Source organism: Dysidea avara, chromosome 1 (genome assembly GCF_963678975.1).
Source record: "Dysidea avara chromosome 1, odDysAvar1.4, whole genome shotgun sequence".
In the NCBI taxonomy this organism is placed as follows: Eukaryota; Metazoa; Porifera; class Demospongiae; order Dictyoceratida; family Dysideidae; genus Dysidea; species Dysidea avara.
Genome location: NC_089272.1, coordinates 18,525,235 through 18,552,559, shown reverse-complemented (window position 1 = coordinate 18,552,559; position 27,325 = coordinate 18,525,235). Strand labels below are relative to the sequence as shown.

General features: G+C 36.4%; 1 protein-coding gene across 1 annotated transcript; it reads right to left on the bottom strand.

Moving 5' to 3' along the window:
• Positions 1–1,766: 1,766 nt before the first annotated feature.
• Positions 1,767–27,104, bottom strand: LOC136264909 (hemicentin-1-like). The gene is made up of 17 exons (XM_066059700.1): positions 27,074–27,104; positions 26,093–26,383; positions 20,914–20,970; positions 18,224–18,597; positions 17,953–18,034; positions 16,643–16,936; positions 16,289–16,501; positions 12,702–13,025; positions 12,318–12,641; positions 11,904–12,224; positions 11,526–11,849; positions 10,037–10,330; positions 6,446–6,769; positions 6,068–6,391; positions 3,911–4,231; positions 3,803–3,855; positions 1,767–1,775 (listed from the first exon to the last, which is right to left on the bottom strand). The coding sequence occupies exons 1-17, from the start codon at positions 27,102–27,104 to the stop codon at positions 1,767–1,769; spliced, it is 3,960 nt and encodes a 1,319-aa protein (XP_065915772.1).
• Between the last annotated feature and the right edge of the window lie 221 nt (positions 27,105–27,325).

Genomic DNA, 27,325 nt, shown 5'->3' with positions numbered 1-27,325 from the left:
CCATTTATTATAACAACCACAGCTACAACGTTACTTACTGCCTAACCATAATCGAATCTTTCAGGCATGCATATAAAATGAATCCAGTGGTTACACGCATATTGCATTAAGGCTATCAGCCTGAAACAAAAGCGTTACATATCAGCTGTAACATGGGCACTCGTGATTTGAGTAATATGTATGCCCACAGTCCCCAGGCTTTGGGCATACATATCAGGAAAATCACTTGTGCCCATGTTACAACTATAAAATATAACCCAAGCCTTGTGTCAATAAGTAGGCACAATCCAGAATTAGAGGAACAACCAAGATCATATTTACCACCTGCTTCCTCAACTAGGGAATCAGCCTAGTTATTCCAGTCATTCTGTTACCTTGTGCACTTGAATTTGGATATCAACAATGATCACAGATATAGACATCCATGTGTAATGTAGGTCACTTAAATATATATCATAAATCATTTTGTTTAACAGGAGTAAACAAATTTCTGCATCAAGAAAATGTAAATGGGAACTAGATTAGTTTATGAGGCACCAAATTGTATGAAACTAAGTATTCACTGTAGACTTACAAAGAGTTAACTAATAGCAATGTTGTTAAATAACAATGTTCTTAATCTAACCTAAAACAGTCAAGCTATGAAACAGGGTGTGGCCTTTCAAAAATAGGCTAGTATTAAAAAGATGTGATATCAAAGGTAGATGATATTATAATTTCACTTAATTTGTAACAATACCATATCTTTTTCATACTAGCTTATTTTTTGGAAAGCTGCACCTTTTCACAGTTAGATTAGATATCGTATTTGTATAGCTTTTTGACATTAGTCTTCTTTTCCTACAGGTAAACAGAAGAACTACAGTAGATTTTAAGACACCTGTATTATTTTGAAATTTTGTGCAAATTTTATTAGCTAGTTGGTGATCATCACATACATAAACATCTTAGGCCTTTATAAGGCCTTCTGGTATACACGCTCTGCCTTTACCAGGTACTTTAATCATAATAAAACAATGTCCATTCGGTTCCACTTGGGGTACTTGGAGATAATAAGTCACTCTCCAGGGTTCCTATGGATACAAATACATGAAAATAGTCAGAAGAAAATATCCTGACCGCCTGGCAGACTCCTGTAAGCGTTCGAGCGTTCGGATGGCTGCAGGTTCGAGGCTGCCCAGGTCCAGTCATGGATTTTTTCTTCTTTCTCCTACTTTTCAAACATACTTAGTGCAGTTAATATAAACATCTTAGGCCTTTATAAGGCCTTCTGGTATACAGGCTCTGCCTTTACCAGATACTTTAATCATAATTATAATTTTAAAAAATACATAAAGGGATCTTGAAACACGCTCTGTACATGCATGTATGGTTGGTTTTCATATTACAACTCATTGATATTTACACAGATTTCCATTACAATATGGAAGGTTTATAGTTACCTGACACTTGCAAGAAGATTCAACCAGTTTGCATAAGTAGTTTAGCTGGTAGACATGACAGCAAATTGCAGTGAAGCTGACTGCTCTATTAGAGTACCTTGCTTGTGTGTCTCTTGTGTATACATACAGACAAAATTCATACCATTTCCAAAGGAAGGTCAAAACAGATGCTTATGAAATTTATGTAAGGCCATAGTAGGATAAGCAGTGACAGCATGGGCTCCCCACACTCAGAGGAACATCAATAAGCTTGAAGCTATTCAACGTTGAGCAGTAAGATTTTTTATGGCAGATTTTTCAACTTACAGCAGTGTTACTACTATGCTATCCAACCTAAAATGGGAGATGTTACATCACAGAAGAAACATACTGAAATTAGAAATGTTGTTTAAGATCCTACACAACTTACAGTACCACCCAGAGGTAACGTTACAATCCCTCGCAAGTGCTCAAATCCAGGCCAAGACTTGACGCAATGCATGACTGCAATACATCACATCCGAAGGTACATCATTACTGGAGCAGCCACCTGAGGGAGCTCACATGTCATGTTGAGTTAGTTAGCACAAATATGTCAAAGAAATCTCGGGTCAAAAATTGGCTACACGAGTGTCAACTGCTCAAGAGTGTAACGTTACTTCTGGGCAGTACTGTAGTTGAGCTACAATTACCAAATTACATTATTTACAATTCCAGCACTACCAGAGGTCATGAGTATAAACTGTCCATCAGAAATGACACTTACAAATATAGCTTTTTTCCAACTACACCTGTACCATTTCTACATAGAACAAATTTCTAGCTCTAGTTGTAGCAGCAGAGACAATTGACTCTATTCTGATTATTTATTAGTTAACTATAAATGATTTGGCATTGCACTACACTCATACACATGAGCTTTAGCAATCATAATATAACAATAAAGCATATATGTAAGTTTGGTATGTAGCCAGGCTATTTATTTTTAAGAAAAGTTAGTAGCTACTCTAGTAAAGTCCACAATTTTCTGAGCATGTCTAATACAATGCACATAGAATGTTCTAGAACAATCTAGATTTCCATGGATAGATCATTGAAATTATATTCTGGTGGAGTAAACTAGAACTTCCATTTATAAGGTACAGGGTGCAGAAATCAAGTTAAATGATCAACTGACAACATTCGCAGAGTGGTAAAGGCATTGTGTGTATAGGTGTGGAGGTCCCTGGTTTGAACCCGAACATTTTTGATGCTTTTTGGGCATGGTTTTTTAAAAACTTTATGGTGACTGTTCTATTAGAGTATTTTGATCATGTGTTTGGTTGTTGATTTATATTATCTCCTTAGCTAATACTCTCAGTATTTTCAAATCACAGAAAGGCCATACTACCAAGGCTAGCCTATCTGAATATTGATTCTTAAGTTGTTTCTGTCAGTAGTTTACCCTGCAGACATGACAAAAAATTGCACTTGCAATTTTGGAAAATTGTTTGTAACTTTGCTCTATTTCTACTAATCTGTACACAAATGGGAAGAAGACACACATGCATTAAAATGCTCTTTAACATCCTCCAAATTTGAAAAAATCTAATAAGGCTTGCATGAGTTATGGCAATTTTTGTAAGTGCTGCGAAAAGAAAATTAACTGCAGAAGAATAAGAAATAAGACAAACATAGAAGGCGAGTATCTCAATAACCACTTAATTGATTTAGCTCAAATTTGGAACAAAAGATATCCCACCCTGAGGGAGTGTCCTGAGGGAGTGTAGCCATTACTGTGGTACAAAGATGTGAAATAGTATTTTCTTGGTTCCTGTAAAATACACAGTTGTTTGTAGCACACCCGAATGCATTGGCTTTCCTTGACAGCATGACACACTATCTTGTGCCCTGATTTATGCAACATAAATTTAGTGGAATAGCATCAATTAAAGCAATAAAGGACTAGTAATAAAGTCTATCCAACATTTTAACATAGACACAATGAAGTAATAGTTCATTGATTACAACTAGTCTAAAAGTAAAAGTAGTGGCAATCAGAATTATGATACTATGCATTAGTGATGTTAGTACAACTATCTGCTTTTGCATTATTTTTCAATTATCTTACCTATTACACTGTTTATTGTGGTTGCAAATGATACAAAAGTTTCCAATATCGTCACATTGCACTCATATGTACCCTCATCTCCCTCCATCAGGTACATAAACTGGAGACTACTAGTGTAATTGTTACCACTACCACTAGTTGGGCTGATGGTCACTCTACTATCATTTGTAATAGTGTCTCCTCCAGGTCCCATCCAACTGATCATTACTGAACTCAACTCCACTCCACTAACTGTACTTACTGTACACTGGATATCTTGAGGACTACCTACCATAGCTCCTTGTATAGGACCAGATGGTGTTATACTGACTGTAGGAGTAGGAACTACAAAAATAAATTATTAATGCAAAGTTATACTATGAGAAAATCTACTACATACCTGTCACATCCAATGTTACATTCCCAAACTCTATAATTTGTGGATGAGCATCAATCAATACTTTACATTGGTATGACTTTCTATCATCTTCAGTACCCAGTAGTGCAATAGTGTAAGTGCTGGAGTATATATTTAAGTTTTGTAAAGTATAATCTTGGATGTTCACTTCTTCCACTTTGAGAACAGTACCATTACTACTCCAAATAAAACTCATTCTACTGGTGATACCTCTCACAGTAGTCACACTACACTCCAGTGTTAGTGACTGACCAACTATCTGAACATGATGTGCTATGAGAGTTAAGCCATATGTTGTGGGCACTAAAAAAGACAGTAACTATTAATAGATTAAATCATAGCAATGCTTATATATGTATGCAGTATAGGTCTGTTTCTCATTTAAAAGTATTTGCATTCATAATATTAAGCCACGCTCTATGTTAAGCAACTAAAAAGCTGGCAATGAACATTATTGTGTTATTGTTCTGGAGCATTTATGTATTTCATACCATATGTGTATGGTAACATTTTCATCCCACACCTGTATGGTATGTATCATACACGTACCATTACACTGTATGAATATGTTTTTTAATGTATGGGTTTATCTTTTCCATACTTTTGTTCTTTGCAGATACAGTAGATATGCTATGCTGTTCTCACCATGATTTTTGATGCTTCTGCTGGACTATACTGAAGCATCAATATGAGATGCAACAAAGCATCACATGAAACGTTTTCCTGACACTATATAATTATATAGCTGCATCAATGCCTCTTGACTAGATCATTAATTGAAGTCCTGTAGGTGAGGATGAACCACTCTTTTAGCAAAATACTCCATAGTTTTACCATTAATGCATGCATACATCGTGTTCTTGGAAAGATCAAAGTGCTCTATTAAATATCTAGTATGGCAGTCAACTAAATGAGGAATATTGCCTACACCTATCACACTAATAGACCAGTCACTCGAATAAAACACTCAGGCATTTATTGTATTTTGTTGGAAATGTTCTGATTCAACTTCAGAGGATCAAACCTTCAGCAATTTCCTCGGGATGCATGCTTCCAGCCCCCCTAGATTGACATGGTTGTCATGTTAGTGTACCTCTCACACTAAAGTACAGGTGTATGCCTTTCTTTCTACATAATTTTAGTTACACTGCTATGCACTGACATCACAAAAAGTCTGGGTTGGAAACCAGCTTCAATTCCTGGAGCTGTCCATGTGCAGCTATACTAGTGACATATTTAATTCCTATACTTCAGTCATATGCTGTAATTTATTTTTTTGTTGTTGTTGTAAAGCAATTTTTATATGCAAAAACATGTATGAAACTTTCTTACACTAAATTTTTTATATAATAGAGCATTCATTCATGTAAATCATACAAAAAAATTTTACACAATTTTTTTTACCATGAAATTTTTTTTGCACGAAAATAAAGTGAGTTATGGTAGCTTGTCAATATAATTATAACCATGACTGATGCAGGGATGAAATTTCTACTAGCAAAATACAGCAGAAACAGTCAGGTTGTGAAAAGAGTGCAGCCTTAAAAAAAGCCTAGTAAAGTTGTGATGTCTGGATGGTAGCTAAGAAATGGCTACACTAAATTAATTTTTAAGATCTACACTTTGATGCTGTCATTACAAAAAAAAGTTTCATTAACAACATGCAGCCATTCCTTGGCCACTAGCTTTGATTTGACTTTATTACTAGGAACCTACTGATCATGCCCTTTTCTGCCTAAATATTGTGCGCAATATTTATGCCTCAGTTTCCATGTTTTGCTAATAAATTTGCACTTTATGGGTAAGTAGCTGAAGTACAGATTATAAATCCTTACTTTTCAAAATGCATTTCACAGAAAGATCGACATACTCTAATACAACAGTCAACAACCTGACTGTTCTACTAGAGTTACTGACTGTTCTATTAGAGTATATCAATCTTTTTCTGTGATATGTATTTTGATGAGCAACGATTAATGGTATAGCTCAAGTGTTCAGCCTATTATGCTAGCATTATTCTCAATGCTTTCAGGCTGCCAGCATAATTGGCAGGTTATATACTACCCTAGCCTTTTCCTATTTACCTCGAGATTGCACCAGTTTTTCACAGCTTAGCTGTGTTCATATACAATAGCTTACCAGTGAGATTTCCTATTTCAGTAATCTTGGATGCAGTGGTATCCAATATATTCACATCACAAGTGTATATACCCTCATCTCCCTCCATCAGGTAAGTAAACTCAAGAGTGTTAAAGTAATCATTGTCAACTGAAGTAATTGGGCTGATGATCATTCTACTGCCATTTTTAATAGTGTCTCCTCCAGGTCCCAACCAACTGATCATTACTGAACTCTCCTCCACACCACTAACTGTACTCACTATACAGTGTATTTCTTGAGGACTACCTATCATACCATCTTCTATTGATCCAAATGGTATCACTGAAACATCAGGAATAGGAACTAAAGAAATTCATATAATCATGAAAAAATCTAGTTATGAAGAAAAACACAGACCTATATTAAGTAGAGTGATATTACTGCTGACTGAAATTGATGGACTAGTGTTGATCACTGCCTCACACTGGTACACTCTGCCATCATCAGTTGTGCTCAATTGTGGGATAGTATAAGAAGATGAATATATAGTAATATTGTTGCTTGAAAAACTTATATTGACCCCAGAAACAGTGATAAGCATCTGATCACTTCTGTTCCACACAATATCTACTCTACTGGTGATACCTCTCACAGTAGTGACACTACACTCCAGTGTTAGTGACTGACCAACTATCTGAGAAGTGGAGTTTACCACACTGATATTGTAAGGCTTCAAAGGTACTGTGTTTCAGACATACACAATATAACAACTAATCTTTATACTATTAAGAATGCATTTTTGTTAAAATATATGTGCAAGCAATAATCCACACAAAACAGCCAAGCTGTGAAAATGGTGTGGCCTTAAAAAGCCCAGGTGAAAAAGTTGTGAAATCAAAAGTGGCGGTAAAGAAATGGCTGCAAGTATGTTAATGTCTATAAATTTTAGCGATGCACAGCCATTATTAGTATTAACATCTTCTTGGCCACCACCTTTGATTTCACAACTTTTTCACCCAGGATTTTTAAGGCCACACCATTTGTTTACAGCTTGGCTGTTTTTGTATGCTTTCTGTACTTTGTAAGACCCTGAAACCAGCTTATGGCTAACTTTAGGGTTTATTATTGTAATACTCTAATAGAGTGCACATTTTTTGAGGACTTCTAATAGAACATACATAGAATGTTCTAGTACTTCTATTGGTAGATCTATAAAATTACAAATGTTTATTTATAAGCAGATTAAACTAGAATTTTCATTTTTATAGTAGAAGGTGATCAGCCAAGATAGCAGCGGTTCAGTGGTTATAAGGATGTGGGTGTTAGGTATAGAGATCCCTGTAGTAAGTTTTTTTTGATATTTTGTGCACTTTTTTACCCTGCAATGACTGCTCTATTGGAGTATCTCAATCCCATGATTTTACAAACATGGTTGGCATTTTTGTTATAACTCCATGACTGTTAGTATAATTTCTTTCAAACCAGAAAATATTTGCACTACAATGATTACCCCATGTATACATTGATTTTCAAGCCATTCCTTCTAGCAGTGTAAACACCCTGTGGCCATGACAAATAAATAGCTATCACATTTTTCATAAATCGCATATAACTCCCTTGTTCTTTATCTGATGTGTACAAAATTTGGACTGTAAATATGCTGCATTATGTTCTTACTGCCCTCCAATTTGCTGAAAATCAACTTAAGCATGTGTGAGTTATAGCAATTTTTCTAAGCGTTGCGAAAAGAATAAGTTATAAGAAGAAGAAATAAAATGATGAAGAAACTAAGATGGACATTGAAGGCACATATCCCAGTGATTACTTGGTGTCAAATTTGAAATGGGAGGTGCACCACCCATAGGGAGTGTCCACAGCAAAAATAGTTAATTTCTGATCAGGCACTATTGAGCTATGGATGCACATTTTCTTGGTACCTATGACCTATCATGTTCCCACACCGGCTATACTTGGCCACACTACACATTATCATGTCTTGATCCATGCAAAACAGCTAAGCTGTAAAAAGGGGTGTGGCCTGAGTGAAAAAGAAGTAAAATCAAAAGGTGGTAGCCAAGAAATTGCTGCAATGATGTTAATGCCAATCAAATTCAGAGGTGTAGCCAAAACTCAAGCCCAGGTCCGGGCATCAATATTATTTAAATATCAAGATTAAGGTATTCTAATAGAACAGTCAATCACTCTAATAAAGCAGTCACACTATTTATAGAAGCACTGTAGCAAATTATGCAGTTAAAAATAAGGACTTTTATGCACTACACCAGTAATTTTGTTGAAGGTTGATATTGCAAACAGGCAGTTATTTTTATTGCTCTTCTAGCTAGGCTACAATGTTATGTAGCTAGGCCTTGGCATCACCAAAAGCCTAACCATGCCCCTGATTGGATTTAATAATACATCCATGGCCATTATTAAAATTTATTGGTATCAACATCATTCAGTGCAGCCATTTCTTGGCCACCACCTTTGAGTTCACAACTTTTTCACCCTGGCTTTTGAAGATTGCACCCCTTTTTTACAGCTTAGCTGTTTTTTTTACATGGATTTTGTCTTTTAAATATTCCAAATCCAGCCATAAACTGCTTGTTTTTACCGAATTTCTTCTTATCCACAGGCCAATGATTATGATGATGACTCTGGAAGACAGAAGTTATAATAGTATAGTAAAGTAGATTTTATCTGACCTTTGCAGTATCCTAATAGAGTAAACATCTTTTTGAAGGACTTCTTATAGAACAAACACAATATTCTAGAACAATCTAGACTTTTCATTGGTAGATCTATGACATTATGAACTTTAAGCTAGATTTAAATCTTCATTTATAAGGTAGAAATTAGGTAAGTGTGCTGAGTAGCTGACAACAATGATTCAGTGGTTAAAGGCTTGGGAGTTAGGCATGGGGGTCCCTGGTTCAGGCTTCGGATAACTTTATGGTCAATGTTTTTTGTGCACCTTTTTGCTGCTTGGTGACTGGTATTTTGAGTCCAGCGATTTTACATTATCAAGGCTTTTCCTTGTAACTTTGTAGCTATCACTGCAATTCCTTTAAAACCACAAAACATTTGAGCTATGATGGTTAATCTATACGTCTACTGATGTTTCAAGCTATTTCCTTAGGCTGTTTACTCTGTAGGCATGACAAAATCAGTCTTTTAAAAATATGTCCGTAATGTATACCATATTTCATGGCAATTGACTTGCACATTTGTGTTTTATATTGGTTTTTGTAAATTATGCATAATGAAGTAGAAACATTAGGCCCCTAAAAAAAACAACCTGAGCCTAATTTGTATTTCACAAATGCATAAAGTGATTTTGCTGAAATTTGGAATGTGAGGTATCAAAGGAGACTGGTAGCTGTAAGCTGTAACGCACTTTCCTGAAATGACAATGGACCTATTCATATATGAAAAATACGTTTTCTTTCTTCCTGACAATATACCCATGGTGTGCTGTGCCTCCTTTCTTGGCTGCATAACACACTACTGTGTGTCTTGATTATAAAACAGTAAGGATACCAAAGTGGTTTAAAACTGATCAATCATACACTTGCTAAATATTTGATTACCACACATACAATAAAGTAGCTGTGTGCAATAGATTGTATTATGTTTCATCATACTGTTATAAAATCTTACCAGTTAAAGTGGTTAATTCAATAGAAACATATCTATTAGTTTCCAGTATCATCACATTACACTCATATGTACCCTCATCTCCCTCCATCAGGTACATAAACTGGAGACTACTAGTGTAATTGTTACCACTACCACTGGTTGGGTTGATGGTCACTCTACTATCATTTGTAATAGTGTCTCCTCCAGGTCCCATCCAACTTATCATTACTGAACTCAACTCCACTCCACTAACTGTACTCACTGTACATTGGATATCTTGAGGACTACCTACCATAGCTCCTTGTATAGGACCAGATGGTGTTATACTGACTGTAGGAGTAGGAACTGTAACATCCAGTGTGACACTACCAGTAGCCATAACTGGTGGACTAGTGTTGATCACTACCTCACACTGGTACACTCTACTATCATCAGTTGTGCTCAGTAGTGGAATAGTGTAAGTGGATACATACATCGCAGAATTGTTACTTGTGAAACTTGCATTAATTCCATTTATTCTTTGTAATTCAGAGCCATCAGTAATCCATGTAACATCCACTCGACTGGTGATGGCTCTCACAGTAGTCACACTACACTCCAGTGTAAGTGACTGACCAACTATCTGAGTGTTGGGAGCAGTTACACTGACATTTGCAATGCGAACTGGAATGCACAAAAAACTATAAGATGCATGTTTAATGTGTATTATATTATAAATGCTGAATATTTTACAATACAGTTGGTAGCACTTTTACACTCACTACTGCCAGAAGAATGTAGCTGCATACTATTACACATTTTAGATATCCAAATTACCAAAGACACACCAACATGTAAAGCACTTATATGTTTATATGATGAAAAGTGGTGTGCCCCACCAGATTCCTTCCAAGGGCAATAATTTATCACCATACCTCAAAATGTCTTTGCAACTTGACACCAGAAAGAGGATTTACAGAGTTTATGGCAAGGTTAGTAATGCTAAAATAGTTTAGGATGATGTAAACTATAAACCACAAAATCATTAGTCAACCTTTTTCTAGGACTTGCGGTACGGCTTTTTATTGTTAATTTGTATTTTATTATGGGAGTCAAACTGATCTAGATTTTAAATTATAGAGCATTTATGCATTCTAATTCCACACTGAAATATAATTTCTAGAAAACTCGAAAGTTCATTTGTAGGGTAGAAAGTAAGAGAGATGGATAGCTGGCAGTGGTGGTTGGTGGTTATGGCCCTGGTCTTAGGTGTGACTTTTAATCCACGGAGGAATTGTGCAGGTTTTCTCTTACGTATTTTTGTGTGACTTTTCTGTTCAATGTTTTGATTATGCTTAGCATTATAAACCACATGGTTTTAGGACTCCTTTACTCCACTTATTTTTCTAAATTACCAAAATACACCAGCAATGGTTGTTCAACGGTATCTACAAGCTAATTTTTGACTTATTTCCATACGAAGCAAGAAGCTTACTGCTTTTATTTGCCCTTAGACCACCTTTATGCATAAACAATCAGACGATGAGTTTTAATTTTATGGCAGTTTTTGTAGTGCTAAAACACACAACAAAAATTAAGTAAAATTTTGGTTACAAGTATCTTTGGAATGGCTGAGAGGACTTGAAATTTATAGTATACTGCACAACCAGGTATAAAAACTAGTTTAAAATTGTTTTATGCAGAGAAAGAAGAACACTTAGCTTCCTGTTAATAACCCACTGGTGGTGTGCCTCACTGGTGACCAGCTTCTTGGGCCACACAATGTAAATGTTGATCTTAGGATCTTTTAGTGAATAGTTTCTCAAAGCGTTTGCACATTTTACACACCTCTGTTCAACAGAATACAAATTTTACTTACCAGAAATCCTGTGTATTTCCACAAAGGCCTTAGCAATAATTTCCAATATCATGACATTACAAACATAAATGCCCTCATCTCCCTCCATTAGGTGTGCAAACTTGAGAGTACTAGTGTAATTGTTACCACTACCACTGGTTGGACTGATGGCCACTCTACTATCATTTCTAATAGTGTCTCCACCATGTACCATCCAACTTATCATTACTGAACTCAACTCCACTCCACTAACTGTACTCACTGTACACTGGATATCTTGAGGACTACCTACCATAGCTCCTTGTATAGGACCAGATGGTGTTATATGGACTGTAGGAGTAGGAACTACAGATGCATGGTGTCAATGTAAAGAAATGTTTTTAAAACGCTACTGCTTACCTGTGACATCCAGTGTAACATTTCCAGAGTCCATAATCGGTGGACTAGCATCAATCACTACCTCACACTGGTATGTCTTACCGTCATCAGTAGTGCTTAATTGTGAAATGGTATAACTGTTTGAGTATAACTTCAAGTTTTGGATATCAAAACTTTGGATATCTGTTTCTTCCTCCTTCAGAATGGTTCTATCATTACTCCATATGAAAGTCACCCTACTGGTGATACCTCTCACAGTAGTCACACTGCACTCCAGTGTTAGTGACTGACCAACTATCTGAACATGATGTGCTATGAGACTCAAGCCATAAGTTGCAGGTACTAAATAACAAGGAAAGTGGTTATAGTGTATAATGCTATCTATATACATGCAATAGTTTTGTTTCTTGCTCTAATACAATTGCATACACCTACTTGTAAGATTCCTTATTTCAATAATTTTAGCTGCAGTAGTTTCCAGTAACATCACAGCACAAGTATATGCACCCTCATCTCCTTCCGTCAGGTAGGTAAACTCTAGAGTACTGATGTAATCATTATTCACCGAAATGGTTGGGCTGATGGTCACTCTACTATCATTTGTAATAGTGCCTCCTCCAGGTCCAATCCAATTTATCATTATTGAACTCAACTCCACTCCACTAACTGTACTCACTGTACAGAGTATTTCTTGAGGACTACCTACCATAGCTCCTTGAATTGATTCAAATGGTATCACTGAAACACCAGGAATGGGAACTGAAACAAATCAATGCAAACATAATGTTGTTAATTGTGAATAGTGAATAACAAACAGACCTGTGGTGTTTATAGTGATATTACTGCTGGCTAAAATTGGTGGACTAGTGTTGATCACTACCTCACACTGGTACACTCTACCATCATCAGTTGTGCTCAATAGTGGTATGGTATATACAGTTCTGTACACTGTAGAGTTCTCATTGGAGACAATAGCATCACTTTCATTAATTCTTTGTATTTCCAAGCTACCACTACTCCACACAATATCCACTCTACTGGTGATACCTCTCACAGTAGTCACACTACACTCCAGTGTTAGTGACTGACCAACTATCTGATCAGTGAAATTTACTACACTGATATTGTAAGGCTTTGAAGGTACTGCATTTCAGATATAACACATTATACACAAGGTACAAAATACTCATATAGGAGCATTCTTACTATCAATAACAAATAATTGTGAATGCATATTGCATATTGAATGCTACATACACCAAAAAAATTTTTATTTTGTAGTACAGTAGTACTGCATAGTAGGGATTCCTCAAAATAAAGGGCACCCACCAAAACACTAAGTATTATAGGTACGTAAATCATATTAATTATGCAATAAAAAGCACGCTTACTGAAGAGTCTTACAACAGGGGCAGATTCAGGGTGGGTTCTAAAACTAGTCAAGTATATTCAGGGAGATTTTGAATTGATTTTCAAAGGTTTAAGTTGAAACACTCTAATAGAGCAGTCAACTACCCTAATACAGTGGAACCTGTGTTATGGTCACCTGGATTAAGTAGTCACCTTTGCATAATGGCCATGGTCACAAGGTCCCAAATATTTTCCCATACAAAAGTATGCATTGTGGTTTGCATTAAACGGTCACTGTTCTAACGTGTATAACGGCCAACCAAGAATTCACCTATGAATCACTGTATACATAACTTCATCATTTGTAAAGTGGTCACTACCTTTTATGGTGACTTGTTAAGCCAACTGTCTGGCACCATGGCACCATTTCAATTAATGCACAATTATCACACTTCCTGCCTTTCAATGAATGCTACATAATCTATTAGGTTCATTGCTGAAATGTATTCAATAGCTATAACCAACATCCATAACAAGCTCACTTTGTCCTTTCTGACTTACAACTAGTAAAATATTACTGCATTATGGTTGGTGCGAGCCTCTTAATAATAATTACTCATTTATAACAGTCATACATGTAGCCACTAAAATGCTTCTGACCACCTTATGCAGGTTTTCTCTATAACAGCCACCTGTATATAAAGGCCAGGTATATCTGGTCCCAAGGTGACCATTATAGATATGTTCCACTGTGGAACTGTCGCATTTGGTATTTTAAGTTACTTAGTTCAACTGTACCAACATCATATCTCAGTATGTTAAGACCTGAACTTTTCCTGGGGGCATGCCCCCAGACACTCAGGATGGCATCCGTTTGTCTGTTGTATGCTTTAAGTTTTACATAAGCTCCACCTATCTACTTTTAGCCTGCTCCTGATGCTATGCCAGCAGAAGCAACAATTTTTGTCAGACTTTTCATCACATTTAACTAGCTACTTCATGCAAGGGCAGCAACAAGGAAACCGTATCAAGGTTTGTATCAACACTTTCCTTGCAAGCATGTACATTGCTGAGTATTACAAAATCATTTGCAGCACTTGAACTATTGTAGATGTAATGATCCATTTACTAGAGAACAAAGCATGGTGACCACGCACCCTTTAATGATGAGTAAAATAGAGCACAGTGATTTTACTCCTTAATGATCTGGCTTACTTATAACAATTATTTTAACTACAGTACATAGGGCACAACAGATACAGGCTGCAGCACATTTTGATGTCAAACCTTCAGTGCTAGCCACTGTAAAGCTCTAATAACAATAACAATAACACCTCCTATTGATCGATCATGTAAGACACATGTACCTCTAATCCACTACCAGATGCTCAGTCAAGTTTAGCAGTGAGATTGAGATACTGTACACATATAAGATTATTTCATCTCAGGCATGCTTCAAGCAGATGCCTGCATATCATCCCTGCATGCATGACTGCTACCGTATAGCGGGTTATCTTCAAAGCAGAAAATTTCACACAAGAAGCAAAATCTGAGTTTTGAAGGATTTTAATTTCAAAGAGTGTATATTTTAAAGTCTGGATGGATTTCAAATAAACGGAAATTCATATCACAAATTATGAAGATGCGTGAATGTTTGCCAAAAACTGACTTACTGCTGGAATAACCCCCATCCCTGTGCACTGGAGAGAAAACTGAGGGAGTTCCGAGTGGAGTAAATTTGTTGGCTCGATCATGCTTGATCGTAGCTAGCATAGATTCTAGAGCAGACAGCATCAATTCCCATTCTGGATCACCTTGTTTTCTGGTTATTGGCACAGTAATGATACAGTTTACAGAATTATCATCAGCAATACTGAGCTAAAACTTGAGGAATACACAAGCGAATCACCGAAAGTTGGATAGTTGCTTTCACTTGTGGGAATTTATTTTCGAAGAACAACCGGACGTAGGAATTAATTTTCGAAGAGAAGGGCCTCTTCGAAATATCTGAAAATAAAAACCTTTCGAAAATTACCAGCTATACGGTGTATTAAAAATTCTGTCTGAACACTCTTACATATAGTACCTCAATACTTTAATGTATTCTGAGATATTCTATTAGCTACTCCTAAAACCTTATTAAACTGACCAGTCTCAATCTTACTCATGCAGACTCATGATTGAAAAGCACAAGTCAATTAAAATTCTGCTAATTAGAAAATGATGTCACTCATGTTGTTAGGTATAAGTGAAATTTAACTTGTAATATTGTTTATTTATACTGAAGTTGAGAAGTGAGTTCAGTAGTACATTGTGGTCAGATTTTAAGTGATAATGTTTGAGGGTCAGAGTAATATTATGGGCCCATAAGTGCTGCAAGGTGCCATGGGCTCCTAGTAATACATACACTAGCTAAATGAAGTCATTAGTGTGCGTATTCAATTTCAGGTTAGATGAAATTTAAAATGTTGTCAGTGGCTGAGAGTTGTGCCCCCAGATCCCAGCTGCAGTAATCATCCACCGTGCCAAAGTAGAATTCCCTTAAGAAATCCTGGTAACAGGCCTATTTGAGTCTTGAATAGCTCATAACTCAGCCTAATTTATTCCTACGCATTCCTTTTTACTTTGAAAACAAGCCTCACCACCCCTGTCCACAACTCCTATTGGAGCCACTCTGGTACAGTCAGAATTGCAAAAAAAACTATCTAAAATGGCAGGAAACATTCATTAGCTGCTTATACAGTGGATGCTTTGAAAGATAAGGAATTGGGTGAACATTTGGTACACATAGTTCAACCATTGGCAAGCTACTTATAACTCATTAAGTATTTAAAGCCAGCTTTTCTCCAAATAGGCAATCAATCCAACTTTCTCAGTTATGTTCTCATGAGTTGTTTTACAACTTTCAATTTCTTGCAGTGCTACTTTAATTTTAAGCAATGCTAAATACACTATAGTTAAGTAAAACTAATAGTTATCTGTTTTACACTATTTAACTATTAACAATTCATTAAACATTATTTGATGCACATGCATAACATTATAATTCCCCTTACCTGTTAAGTTGCTTAGTTTGGTAGAGTGTGATTGATTGGTTTCCAGTATCATCACATTACACTCATATGTACCCTCATCTCCCTCCATCAGGTACATAAACTGGAGACTACTAGTGTAATTGTTACCATTACCACTACCGCTGGTTGGGCTGATGGTCACTCTACTATCATTTGTAATATTATCTCCTCCAGGTCCCATCCAACTTATCATTACTGAACTCAACTCCACTCCACTAACTGTATTCACTGTACACTGGATATCTTGAGGACTACCTACCATAGCTCCTTGTATAGGACCAGATGGTGTTATACTGACTGTAGGAGTAGGAACTGTAACATCCAGTGTGACACTACCAGTAGCCATAACTGGTGGACTAGTGTTGATCACTACCTCACACTGGTACACTCTACCATCATCAGTTGTATTCAGTTGTGGGATGGTGTAAGTAGATATATAGGTAGCAGAATTGTTATTTGTAAAACTAACATTCATTTCTGATATTCTTTGTAATTCTACACCACCACTACTCCACACGATATCCAATCTACTGGTGATACCTCTCACAGTAGTCACACTACACTCCAGTGTTAGTGACTGACCAACTATCTGATTGCTGGGAGCAGTTAAATTCATATTAGGAGTGGAAACTACAATGCATAGAAAACAAGAGTGACTTAATAGCACAATTGTTAGAGGTACAGGAATTACTGCCTGTGAGCATTATTCGAGGAAAAGATGTAGGTATGTGTGCTAATCTGGAATTAAATTATGTTGACATCTTGAAATAGCTATAAAACTTTAGAAATGAAAAGTTAATCCCATGATTGTTTTGGCTTTGAGATACTGCAATAGAGCAGTCAGAATAGTCAAGTAGTGATGAGCTCCCTAACAAATTAAAGCAATAATCAGCTGCTTGAAGCAAACTTTTTAAAACTTCATACTCTACTATAGTTTCCTTTTTGGTCCAGCACTCTACAACTCATAACTTGTTCTTGCCTCACACATGCATGAAAATAACCTGTGATTGTCTTGTGATGTCAAACAGATACCCTCTTTTGGGCACCCAGTAGCTGCATGATACTGTACGTTCAACTACATCCCTTACCAATCAAGCTGGACTACTAAAGATTGAACACAGAGACCACATCTCTTAGTGGTCTAATCACTTGAACACAGTAACTAGTCTCGTACCCAGACCCTATTTCCTCAGAGGTGGTGCTTATCAGTCTATACGTACCACATAAAGGAAATAAGTCTGAGGACAAGACTACATGGTAATGATGATCCAGTGGTACCTATAGCAATCAATTACAGAAACCATGCCCCTATTGGTCTAGCTGTACCCATAGTAACAGCACAGTGAAAAAAACAAGGCATGTCAGGTACACCTATTGAAATATAACGTAGGTACTGTACCAGAGGCTCACTTCAGATACTCTAATAAAGGACAAAATGAATCAAGATTTCCCTACATCTTAACACCACACTTAGACACCTTACTAGTGATACACATTGCACACAAACATTTTGAAAAATTTCGTACATCAGAATTAAATAACATCTTGGAAGAAGTATAGTGATGTCTAATTGTTAATGAAATGTAAAGTTATGTACGTATATGCAAGACATGCTTACAAAAATTTTAATTAAGTATTCAAATTACCTAACATATCTTCTACTTCAGTTGTAGATGATGTGGCATTATCAAGTATCATCACACTGCACTCATATGTACCCTCATCTCCCTCCATCAGATACATAAACTGGAGACTACTAGTGTAATTGTTACCACTACCACTGGTTGGGCTGATGGTCACTCTACTACCATTTGTAATAGTGTCTCCTCCAGGTCCTATCCAACTTATCATTACTGAATTCAACTCCACTCCACTAACTGTACTCGCTGTACACTGGATATCTTGAGGACTACCTACCATAGCTCCTTGTATAGGACCAGATGGTGTTATACTGACTGTAGGATTAGGAACTGTAACATCCAGTGTGACACTACCAGTAGCCATAACTGGCGGATTAGTGTTGATCACTACCTCACACTGGAACACTCTGCCATTATCAGTTGTTCTCAGTAATGGAAGTGTGTAGAAAGCTGAATATATTGCAGTATTTCCTCTTAACAAAGAAATGTTCACATGCTTAATCATGTCCAAATTTGAACCATTATTTATCCACACAATATCCACTCTACTGGTGATACCTCTCACAATAGTCGCACTACACTCCAGTTTTAGTGACTGACCAACTAGCTGACTGTTGAGAACAGTTACACTGGTGTTGTAAGGAGTGGTTACTAGGAAATCATAAAGAAGTATGAAAGTGTATAAACTGGATGACTTTTATTTTAGGCTTATGCAAAATATTGAACAATATTTACAGTAACAGATTTATAAAAATTTCCTAATATAATTTTGTTCTGTGAATGCTATCCCCTAGGGACTTTTCAGAAGGGTTAACGCATGTGAATTCAGGGTGTTAGAACATTTAACTAAAACGTGAAGAATGCAGAAAAATCCAGACCCAGTAGTGACTTGATCCCCAGCAACATGCAGTCTAGGCATGCGCCAAGGAACCATAACAGCCGGGATCTGAGATCTATGCATTTAAACATTAACTTCTCAATACCTTTGTAATAAAGACCTGCTATTTTTCTAATGATATTGCAGCTATATACTTGTGTGACTGTCTGAGGGAAACCAGTCTTACTGCCTATTACAAGTATTGAGAAATGCCGGCATTAAATATCCAGGGTTCCGTATTTCATGAGGTTATATGTTTTCTTTCCAATGTTGAAACCAGCTTAAATACAGGAAATTTGCAGTACAAGTCTTTGTCAAACACCACAGAGCTGCACAGTTACATCCAGCCATCCCAGGTTGGCCAGAACTCCATCAATTCCTCAGACAATTTATGTCCCTCACCACCCAGCTTGGGAAAACTAGTCACTAAAATGCAGGCCATTTACTTTGGTTAATTTTTGACAGTCAAATTTGATGGTGTTATATATCATATGTAGCTTCGTGTTTATGATAAAAAATTAAACCTGCTGTCATGGATGATAAAACTGGGTTTCCTGGACTCAGTCACATACTGCAATCGTGTACAAGTCGAATGTACATATATGCTATGAGAAGGAGTATAGATGTTGTTTTCAGCTATTAAAAAGTAAGTCAATACATAAGAATAAATTTATCCATCCATGTGTGTGTATGCATGTGTATGTGGCATGAGAAACGTTTAATAGACCAATTGCAAATAATACATAACAGCTTGAACTCATAATCACACAGAATGGTAGTGTTGTATATTAGGGATCATGGGGGTTTGGGTTTTTCTGGCCAAAAATATCACCTAAAAACAGAGCTGGGGTCATTACTCAAAAACTGTAATTAGTTATATATTACTTGTTACTTTTACGTGATGTAGCATACTACAGTTACATATTACTTACTGAAAAAAGTAACGAGTTACATATTACTCGCTACTCTGAGGGCTGTAACTAGTAGTAATATTACATATTACATTTTCCCTTACAAACTATAAAGTAAGTCCAACCTTCTAAGTACAAGCTACCAGCCTACAACTACAAGTGACACAAGGTGTAGTTCAGCCACAAATACATACATAGTTGTATCTTGGCCTCAACGGCACTCTCTATACACTTTCATTCTTTGTCCATGCCTATAATGCTATCTCCAGTCTTGTCTGGACCCAAAATGCAATCAATCACATGCCTGGATACAATGCGCCTTAAAAGGAAGTAATGCATTACTTTCGTTACAATTTCCGGATGCAATATGTGTTATACATTACTCGCTACTTTGTCATGTAACGCATTATACTGCTCGTCACTGTAAAAGTAATATTATTATGTTATGTGTTACATTTGTAATGTATTACCCCAACTTTGCCTAAAAATCAGCTTCATAATACCATCCTGGTGCCTTGTAGGCATGCAGCGATTATGCTGGCATGATTTCAAGCATAATAGGTATGTGTGGGAATCAGAAATTGTGCTAGCAGTTTAAAGCAATTATAAAACCTTAACTCTACATTCGAAAATCTACAAATTGCACAATTCCACTAAAAAAGATTGAGATGTCTAATAGAGCAGTCAAAAACTCTAATAGAACAGTCACCAAATATTACTACTCTAATAAAGCAGTCACATAGTAATGAAATTAGCAACCAGATAAAAGAAAAACTATTTGAAGTTGAAACATCAGTTAAATGATATAGACATTATTGGACAAAAATAATAGGAAACATAATACGTGGCTTTTTTAGCACTGTTCAGGAGCATAATGCTCAATTTTTGGAGCATAATAGCCTTATTTCTAGTACCTTAGCAGCATTGGTTAGGTATAACCAAGCCAAAAAGTGCCTTCAGCATGACCCTAAATGCTCCCAATGGATTGCTAAAGAATTTCATTTAATGAAATTTTCTACTAACTGACTAACTGTCTGCTGCCTGCCTGCCTGATGCCTTCATACAAGCATAACGCAATAATAATTAAGTTGATTTTATCACTGTTCGATGTCACTTCAACCCAACAGGTGCCTTTTGGCATACCATGAAGTATGTACAATGCTCCCTTCATGGACTTACCTTTGTCCTTCTTTGTGTCCCATCCAATGTGTCGATTTGTGGTGGTACAATGGCTTCCTACATTTATAAAAGAGAATTGTCTGTATTTTCTGTGGTAAATGGATTGATTGCAGAGGTGCTTCTCCTAATGGTCTTCATTGGTGACATTGTGAAACAGGCTGAACATAAAAGTGAAGCATAATGGCCACTTCACTTTTCAGCATAACATCTACATAGCACAAAATTACTATGAGTCAAATAGAGGAATACATGCATTGATGTAAAGTACAAGTATTGTGCACTGAACCACTCCTTAAATATGCATGCATACTGGATGGCTGATTCTCAATTCTTATTTGTTATAATTATACTGCTACTAGCATCGGTACCTGTCCTACCTTCAGGGCCATGTCCACACTAACTAAAGTATGCATTCACACAGCATGCATGTTTTAAAGTACAAGAGCCTGCAAGTAATATACTGAAATGTTACATAGTAGTACTATAGTAATGTGTATATGTTCAGCACACAGGTGTGTACATGTATCTGTCCTATATTATGCACGCAATACCTGTAACATCATTCAACGACTTTTAACTCACTAACATCAGACCATAGCATTAGTACTTGCCCTACAGTGCAAGACTTGTTGTATTGTACATGCATAAGCTACACATTAAGTTTAAAATTGCCCTATGCGTACTCTCTCCACATTAACTGTATACCAAGCATTAAACTTCTGAATCAGTACCATTAATGTATATAGATACGTAGCATGCATGGTGATGTCACATTAAACATGAAGCTGCATCCTGCAGGCACACTGAAATGATGTAACACAATGTGCAGGCAGGTAAATTTAATAGCAGAGCTGTGTGTAGCTAGCTAAGGTAGTACCTGACTATTATAAATTACATCAACACCTGTATTACCACACAGGTGTAGATGTAATTATAATAGTAGTACCTGTCATGCAGGCCATACATGTAATAAACAGATTCTATGTGACATTTAGCTGATACCAAAAAGAAATGTAATGTACGTAGCATCAATATATACTTGCCTTACAGCAATGGTACCTGTTCTACAGTAATGGTACCTGCCCTTATTTCCATACAAACGTATTATAAGACAAATAAATATCAGGAATTTTAAATTTAATTACGGATTATAGAAACAATTCGGGAAACAAGGGAGGTCGCCTACACATGCAGATATACTAGTGAACATTTAATCCCTATACCCATGACTGAATTAGGGATTAAATATTTACTAGTATATCTGCAGGTGTAGGCAACCTCCCTTGTTTCCCTACTTTTCTATGGTCCATATTCGAATATAAAATACCTAATTTTCCTGATACTTGTTTGTTACTTTTTTTGTTGATTGGTGACCCTACGCATACGGCATCAAAGAAAAGGATGGCGCCAGAGTTTATGTTTTTGTCTGAACACACACCCCAGCTATCAATTACTGACTTGTAAGTGAAGTGGTCATTACACTTTGCTTTCAGCTATGCTCAACCCATTACACAATGTAGAACAGTAGGAGAAATGCCTCTGCAATCAATCCAGTCATTGTGAAAAGTACAGATGATTTGTGTACCTCATCTATCAAATAGTGACTCAAAAGTAAACTAGCCATTACTCTTCATTTTTACCTAGCTATTTTCAACAGCATTGCAAACAAAGAACAGTATCAGAAGTGCCTCTGCAATCAATCTATTCACCACGAAAAATATGGACAATTCCTGTTTACAAATGTAGGGAAACCATACAACATACTACTGTGAATCAACACCTTGGGCAGTCATGATCAGCAAAAAAAGAAATGGGACACAAATGAGGACAAAGGTAAGTCCATGATGCATGTATCATACATATACTGTGATATGCCAAAAAGCATGTCTTGGGATGAAGCAATGTCGAAAAGTAAAAAGAAAGAAAAAAAAAGCCCATAGCCTTACAGTAGCTGTTATTGAGTTATGCTAGGCAGGTAGTAGAAAATTCCACTGAATAATTTTTTATTAAACAAACAATTAATGTATTGGAAACATTTAGGGTTGTACTGAAGGCACTTTTAGGATTTATTATACCTAACCAATACCAGATGGTATTGTGAGCTGGTTTTTGGGTGATTTTTTTTGGCCAGAAAAACCCAAATCTCCGTGATCCCTAATCTGCCATACTGTATGATGATGTCAAAGAATTTATACTGAGAGTGATAATAAAATGGCACACATTCAGACAAGAATGTTGCAGAGGTGGGTGAGTTCAAGACTCTGATAGTCAATGCCTCAGTGAGGTACACGCTCAAATTACTTGCCAAAATTCTAGGTTGAAAGTGCTGTGGGGCTTGGAGTGTGGATAACCGTAAGTACTGCTCCATGACCTCCCTCAATTAACTCTGGTTACTCTAGTTAACTTTCACTTTATGCTACATATAGAAGTTTTGTTATGATGTGGTGTGTGAGCAGAACAAAGGTTAGTGCTTACAAATCAGATACCAACCTCATGGTGTGTTATACATAACTATTACCTGTTCCTTTTGCACAGCGCTAGTGCTATTAATGCTTGCATATGTAATCTGTAGACATAAAGCTGAAAAGCCGTCCATCTGTCTTCATTCCTTTGGCATCTAACAATTTTCTTGCCAGCTGATGCACATATCACGGCATTGTTTTGTGCCAAACGAAGCGCTCATTATGTACAAATTACCTCGCTTTTACATGAAGTTTCTAACTGCTGTCATTCATCATTTACAGCATGATTAGTACAAGGTGCAGACAAAAATTTGCTTGAATTATTTCTGTAAACCACATGCAAACCTCAAGTTACACCTATATTAATCAATGCATACATGCCTTTATAAGACAGTTGTTAATAACTTCCCACTAATGCCAGAGGTTTAGCTATATGGTCAAGGCACGTCCCTCATAACTTTAAGGTCTGAGTTCGATTGCATTTGGTGATCTTTTTCTTACTTTCTTTCTTTCTTTCTTTTTTTCATTTTTTTTAATGTGGTAACCTGTTTAGTGCTATCTTTTTTTTCTATGTTATAAAAACTTATCATGTAATAGTTTCTCTCAGATTCTGATAACCTGTCCACCTGGAGAGGTCCCCACAGGAAAAAAAAGTGATGTTTCCAGACCAAAAATCTGCATGGAAATGTACAGGAAATGTAACTGTTGAATTTACTATATCAAACCTGGAGTAAACCTGTATACCATAAATGTCAGAAAACATTGGAAATTTCATGTGTCTGTACATTTCCTTTGCAAAAAACTTGACGTGTGGTTAGATTTCCTGCATGTATTCAGAAATTTGACATTTATCTGAGATTTCTTTAGTCAAGGACACATGACATGCGTTGACATTTCCTACACTATCCATAATTTGACATTTACATGAGATTTCCTAAGTCAAGGACACATGGCGTGCAGTGACATTTCCTACACTATTCAGAAATTTGATATTTACATGAGATTTCCTTAGTCAAGGACACATGGCGTGCAGTGAAATTTCCTACACTATTTAGAAATTTGACATTTACATTATATTTCCTAAGTCAAGGACACATGGCGTGCAGTGACATTTCCTACACTATTCATAAATTTGACATTTACATGAGATTTCCTTATTCAAGGACACATGGCATGAAGTGAGATTTCCTGTACTATTCAGAAATTTCAATGAGATTTCCTAAGTCAAGGACACATGGCATGTAGTGAAATTTTAGTCCGAGATTGTCAATCCAGCTGCTGTCATACCTGACTACTAAAACACTTTACAGATTAGGATAAGGTCTCAGTGTAACCTAAATGAAATATATATGGTACATTATAGAGGCCAAGGACATGTCATGTAAATTTCAAGAAATATCATATTTACTGGACATTTCCTACATAACAAGAAATGTGGTAACCCAAACCCACAATGAAATAATACCTTGGTAATATAGGTTTCTTATACATTTTGCAAACTCTATTAAAGTAGCTATACGTAAGCTAGCTATAGTTGTAATGTACTAATGCTGTCTGTTCCTTGCCACTTAGGAAATGTCCATAAATGTCATGAAATTTCATGTGTCCTGAAATGGTGGAGAGGGTAATGCACACTTGGCACCATACTGTCCCCCATCTATACTGCGTTTAGGAAATGTGTTGACACATGACATTTACTGACATTTCCTGACATTTCCTAGACAGGAAATTTGCATTTTGACACTGCCTATCCTGAGTGCAGGAAATGTAAAGAAATTTATGAAAATTTGATATTTTCTGTGTTTCAGAAATGTAAGTAAATTTCATCTATCCTGCATTAGGAAATGTAAAGAAATACCATCAATACTGCTTTTAGGAAATGTCATGAAAATTGTGCCCTATACTACTTCAGGAAATGTCAAGGAAATGTGCAAATTTCATGAACACCGGAAATGTACAGAAACATGGAGTTTCTGTACAGTTACTAGGAATTTCCGAATACCTGAAATGCAGCTTTTCTTGCTGTGCCCAGGCCATGGACTCCCCCAATCAACCCAAAACAGAGACTGATGATAGAGCCAGTATACATGTTTTCAAATATACTATATCTATACTAATACGGTAGTTGTCATATGTGAGCTTCATCAACTATTCCAGGACCTCTTATAAAAACTCTTCATTCACTACCCAATCACTAATCATGCAGTCCGTACATGTAAACACAATTGACATTAATCAGACTTAATGCTGCATTAAAAAAATTAATTACATTTGTGTTAAACTAATAATAAGGGAGGAGTATCTGCAGTGTCGAGAGTTTAATGGATATTAACCACTTTTACACAGGATTTACAGTGACAATAACTTACAAGTGAGGTTGTTCAGGTTAACAAAATTTGATCTATTAGTTTCCAATATCATCACATTACACTCATATGTACCCTCATCTCCCTCCATCAGGTACATAAACTGGAGACTACTAGTGTAATTGTTACCACTACCACTGGTTGGGCTGATGGTCACTCTACTATCATTTGTAATAGTGTCTCCTCTAGGTCCCATCCAACTTATCATTACTGAACTCAACTCCACTCCACTAACTGTACTCACTGTACACTGGATATCTTGAGGACTACCTACCATAGCTCCTTGTGTAGGACCAGATGGTGTTATACTGACTGTAGGAGTAGGAACTGTAACATCCAGTGTGACACTACCAGTAGCCATAACTGGTGGACTAGTGTTGATCACAACCTCACACTGGTACACTCTACCATCATCAGTTGTGCTCAGTAGTGGAATGATATATGAAAATAAATATGTGACATGACTCTCATTAGATGAGACATTTGTCCCTTCAATTGCCTCTAATATCGAATTTCCAGTCTTCCACACAATATCCACTCTACTGGTGATACCTCTCACAGTGGTCACACTACACTCCGGTGTTAGTGATTGGCCAACTATCTGAGTGTTAGGAGCAGTTAAATAAACATTGGGTACAGGAGCTACAGAAAAATGTTGTAATGACACATCTACATAATTACATGCATACTACAATACACAAAGTTTGCAGAACAAACTTTTCAACAAATTATAATTACTGAAACTTTCTCAAAGCAAAATACAGTGGAACCTCAGTTATCTGAAACCCACTTATCCAGATTCTCGGTTAACCAAACTACAGAATTGACTGCTCTATCAGAGTGGTGACTGTTCTATTAGGGTGGTTGATAAAAATTGATATCTTTAAAATTGTTTTTAATACTATTTTAAGGTTATTTATACATTTCATAGATATGAACTATTCAGACTTATGGACCACCCCTGGTCCCAAGGGTTTCAGATCAGATAACTGAGATTCTGCTGTATTTGGTTGAAGAGTAAAACCTGACTTTACACTAACATTCTGGGCTTCTGTTTAGCAGTTCTGACTAAGCACTAGTAAGGCTTAAAAAATTATGAAAACATGAACTACTCAAAAGAAGGTTTTAATAAATTCTTTATCTTTGTCAGTGTATGTACACTATAGGTAGCTGTTTTTTAGAGCTATTATACAAAGATAGCTAGCTTTAGTATCTATAATACATTCTCTAAAAAAAGTTGGTCAGAGAGAAAACTAATTGTTTTACTACAGTATTTAGATTGTTTTTATAAATTAAGATCAATCAATAGGGGCCCCTCCGTGTATGCTACACCTACAGACTGTTCAATTATGATAATAGTCATCTCCTACTCTGTAATTGATTTTATCCAATAATTATCTTTCTAATGTATAATGTAACTTTACTTCATTAGTTAGGATCAAGACACACGGTAGTGTGTCATGTGGCCAAGAAAGCCAGTGACCACACCATGAGTATATTGACAGGAAGAAAGAAAACAGCTTCTTCATGCATGCATAGCTCCATGATCCCTTCTCCAAAGCACACCATTTTATGCATTATAGC

Excerpts from the sequence above, each read along its gene's own strand:
- LOC136264909 (XM_066059700.1), bottom strand. The coding sequence starts at position 27,104 with ATGACTATTATCATAATTGAACAGTCTGTAG. Across the intron at positions 18,598-20,913 it reads GGACACAAAGAAGGACAAAG|TAACCACTCCTTACAACACC; the intron begins GTAAGTCCATGA and ends ATGATTTCCTAG. Across the intron at positions 18,035-18,223 it reads GTCCTATACAAGGAGCTATG|GGAGATGAGGGTACATATGA; the intron begins GTAGGTAGTCCT and ends TATCTGATGGAG.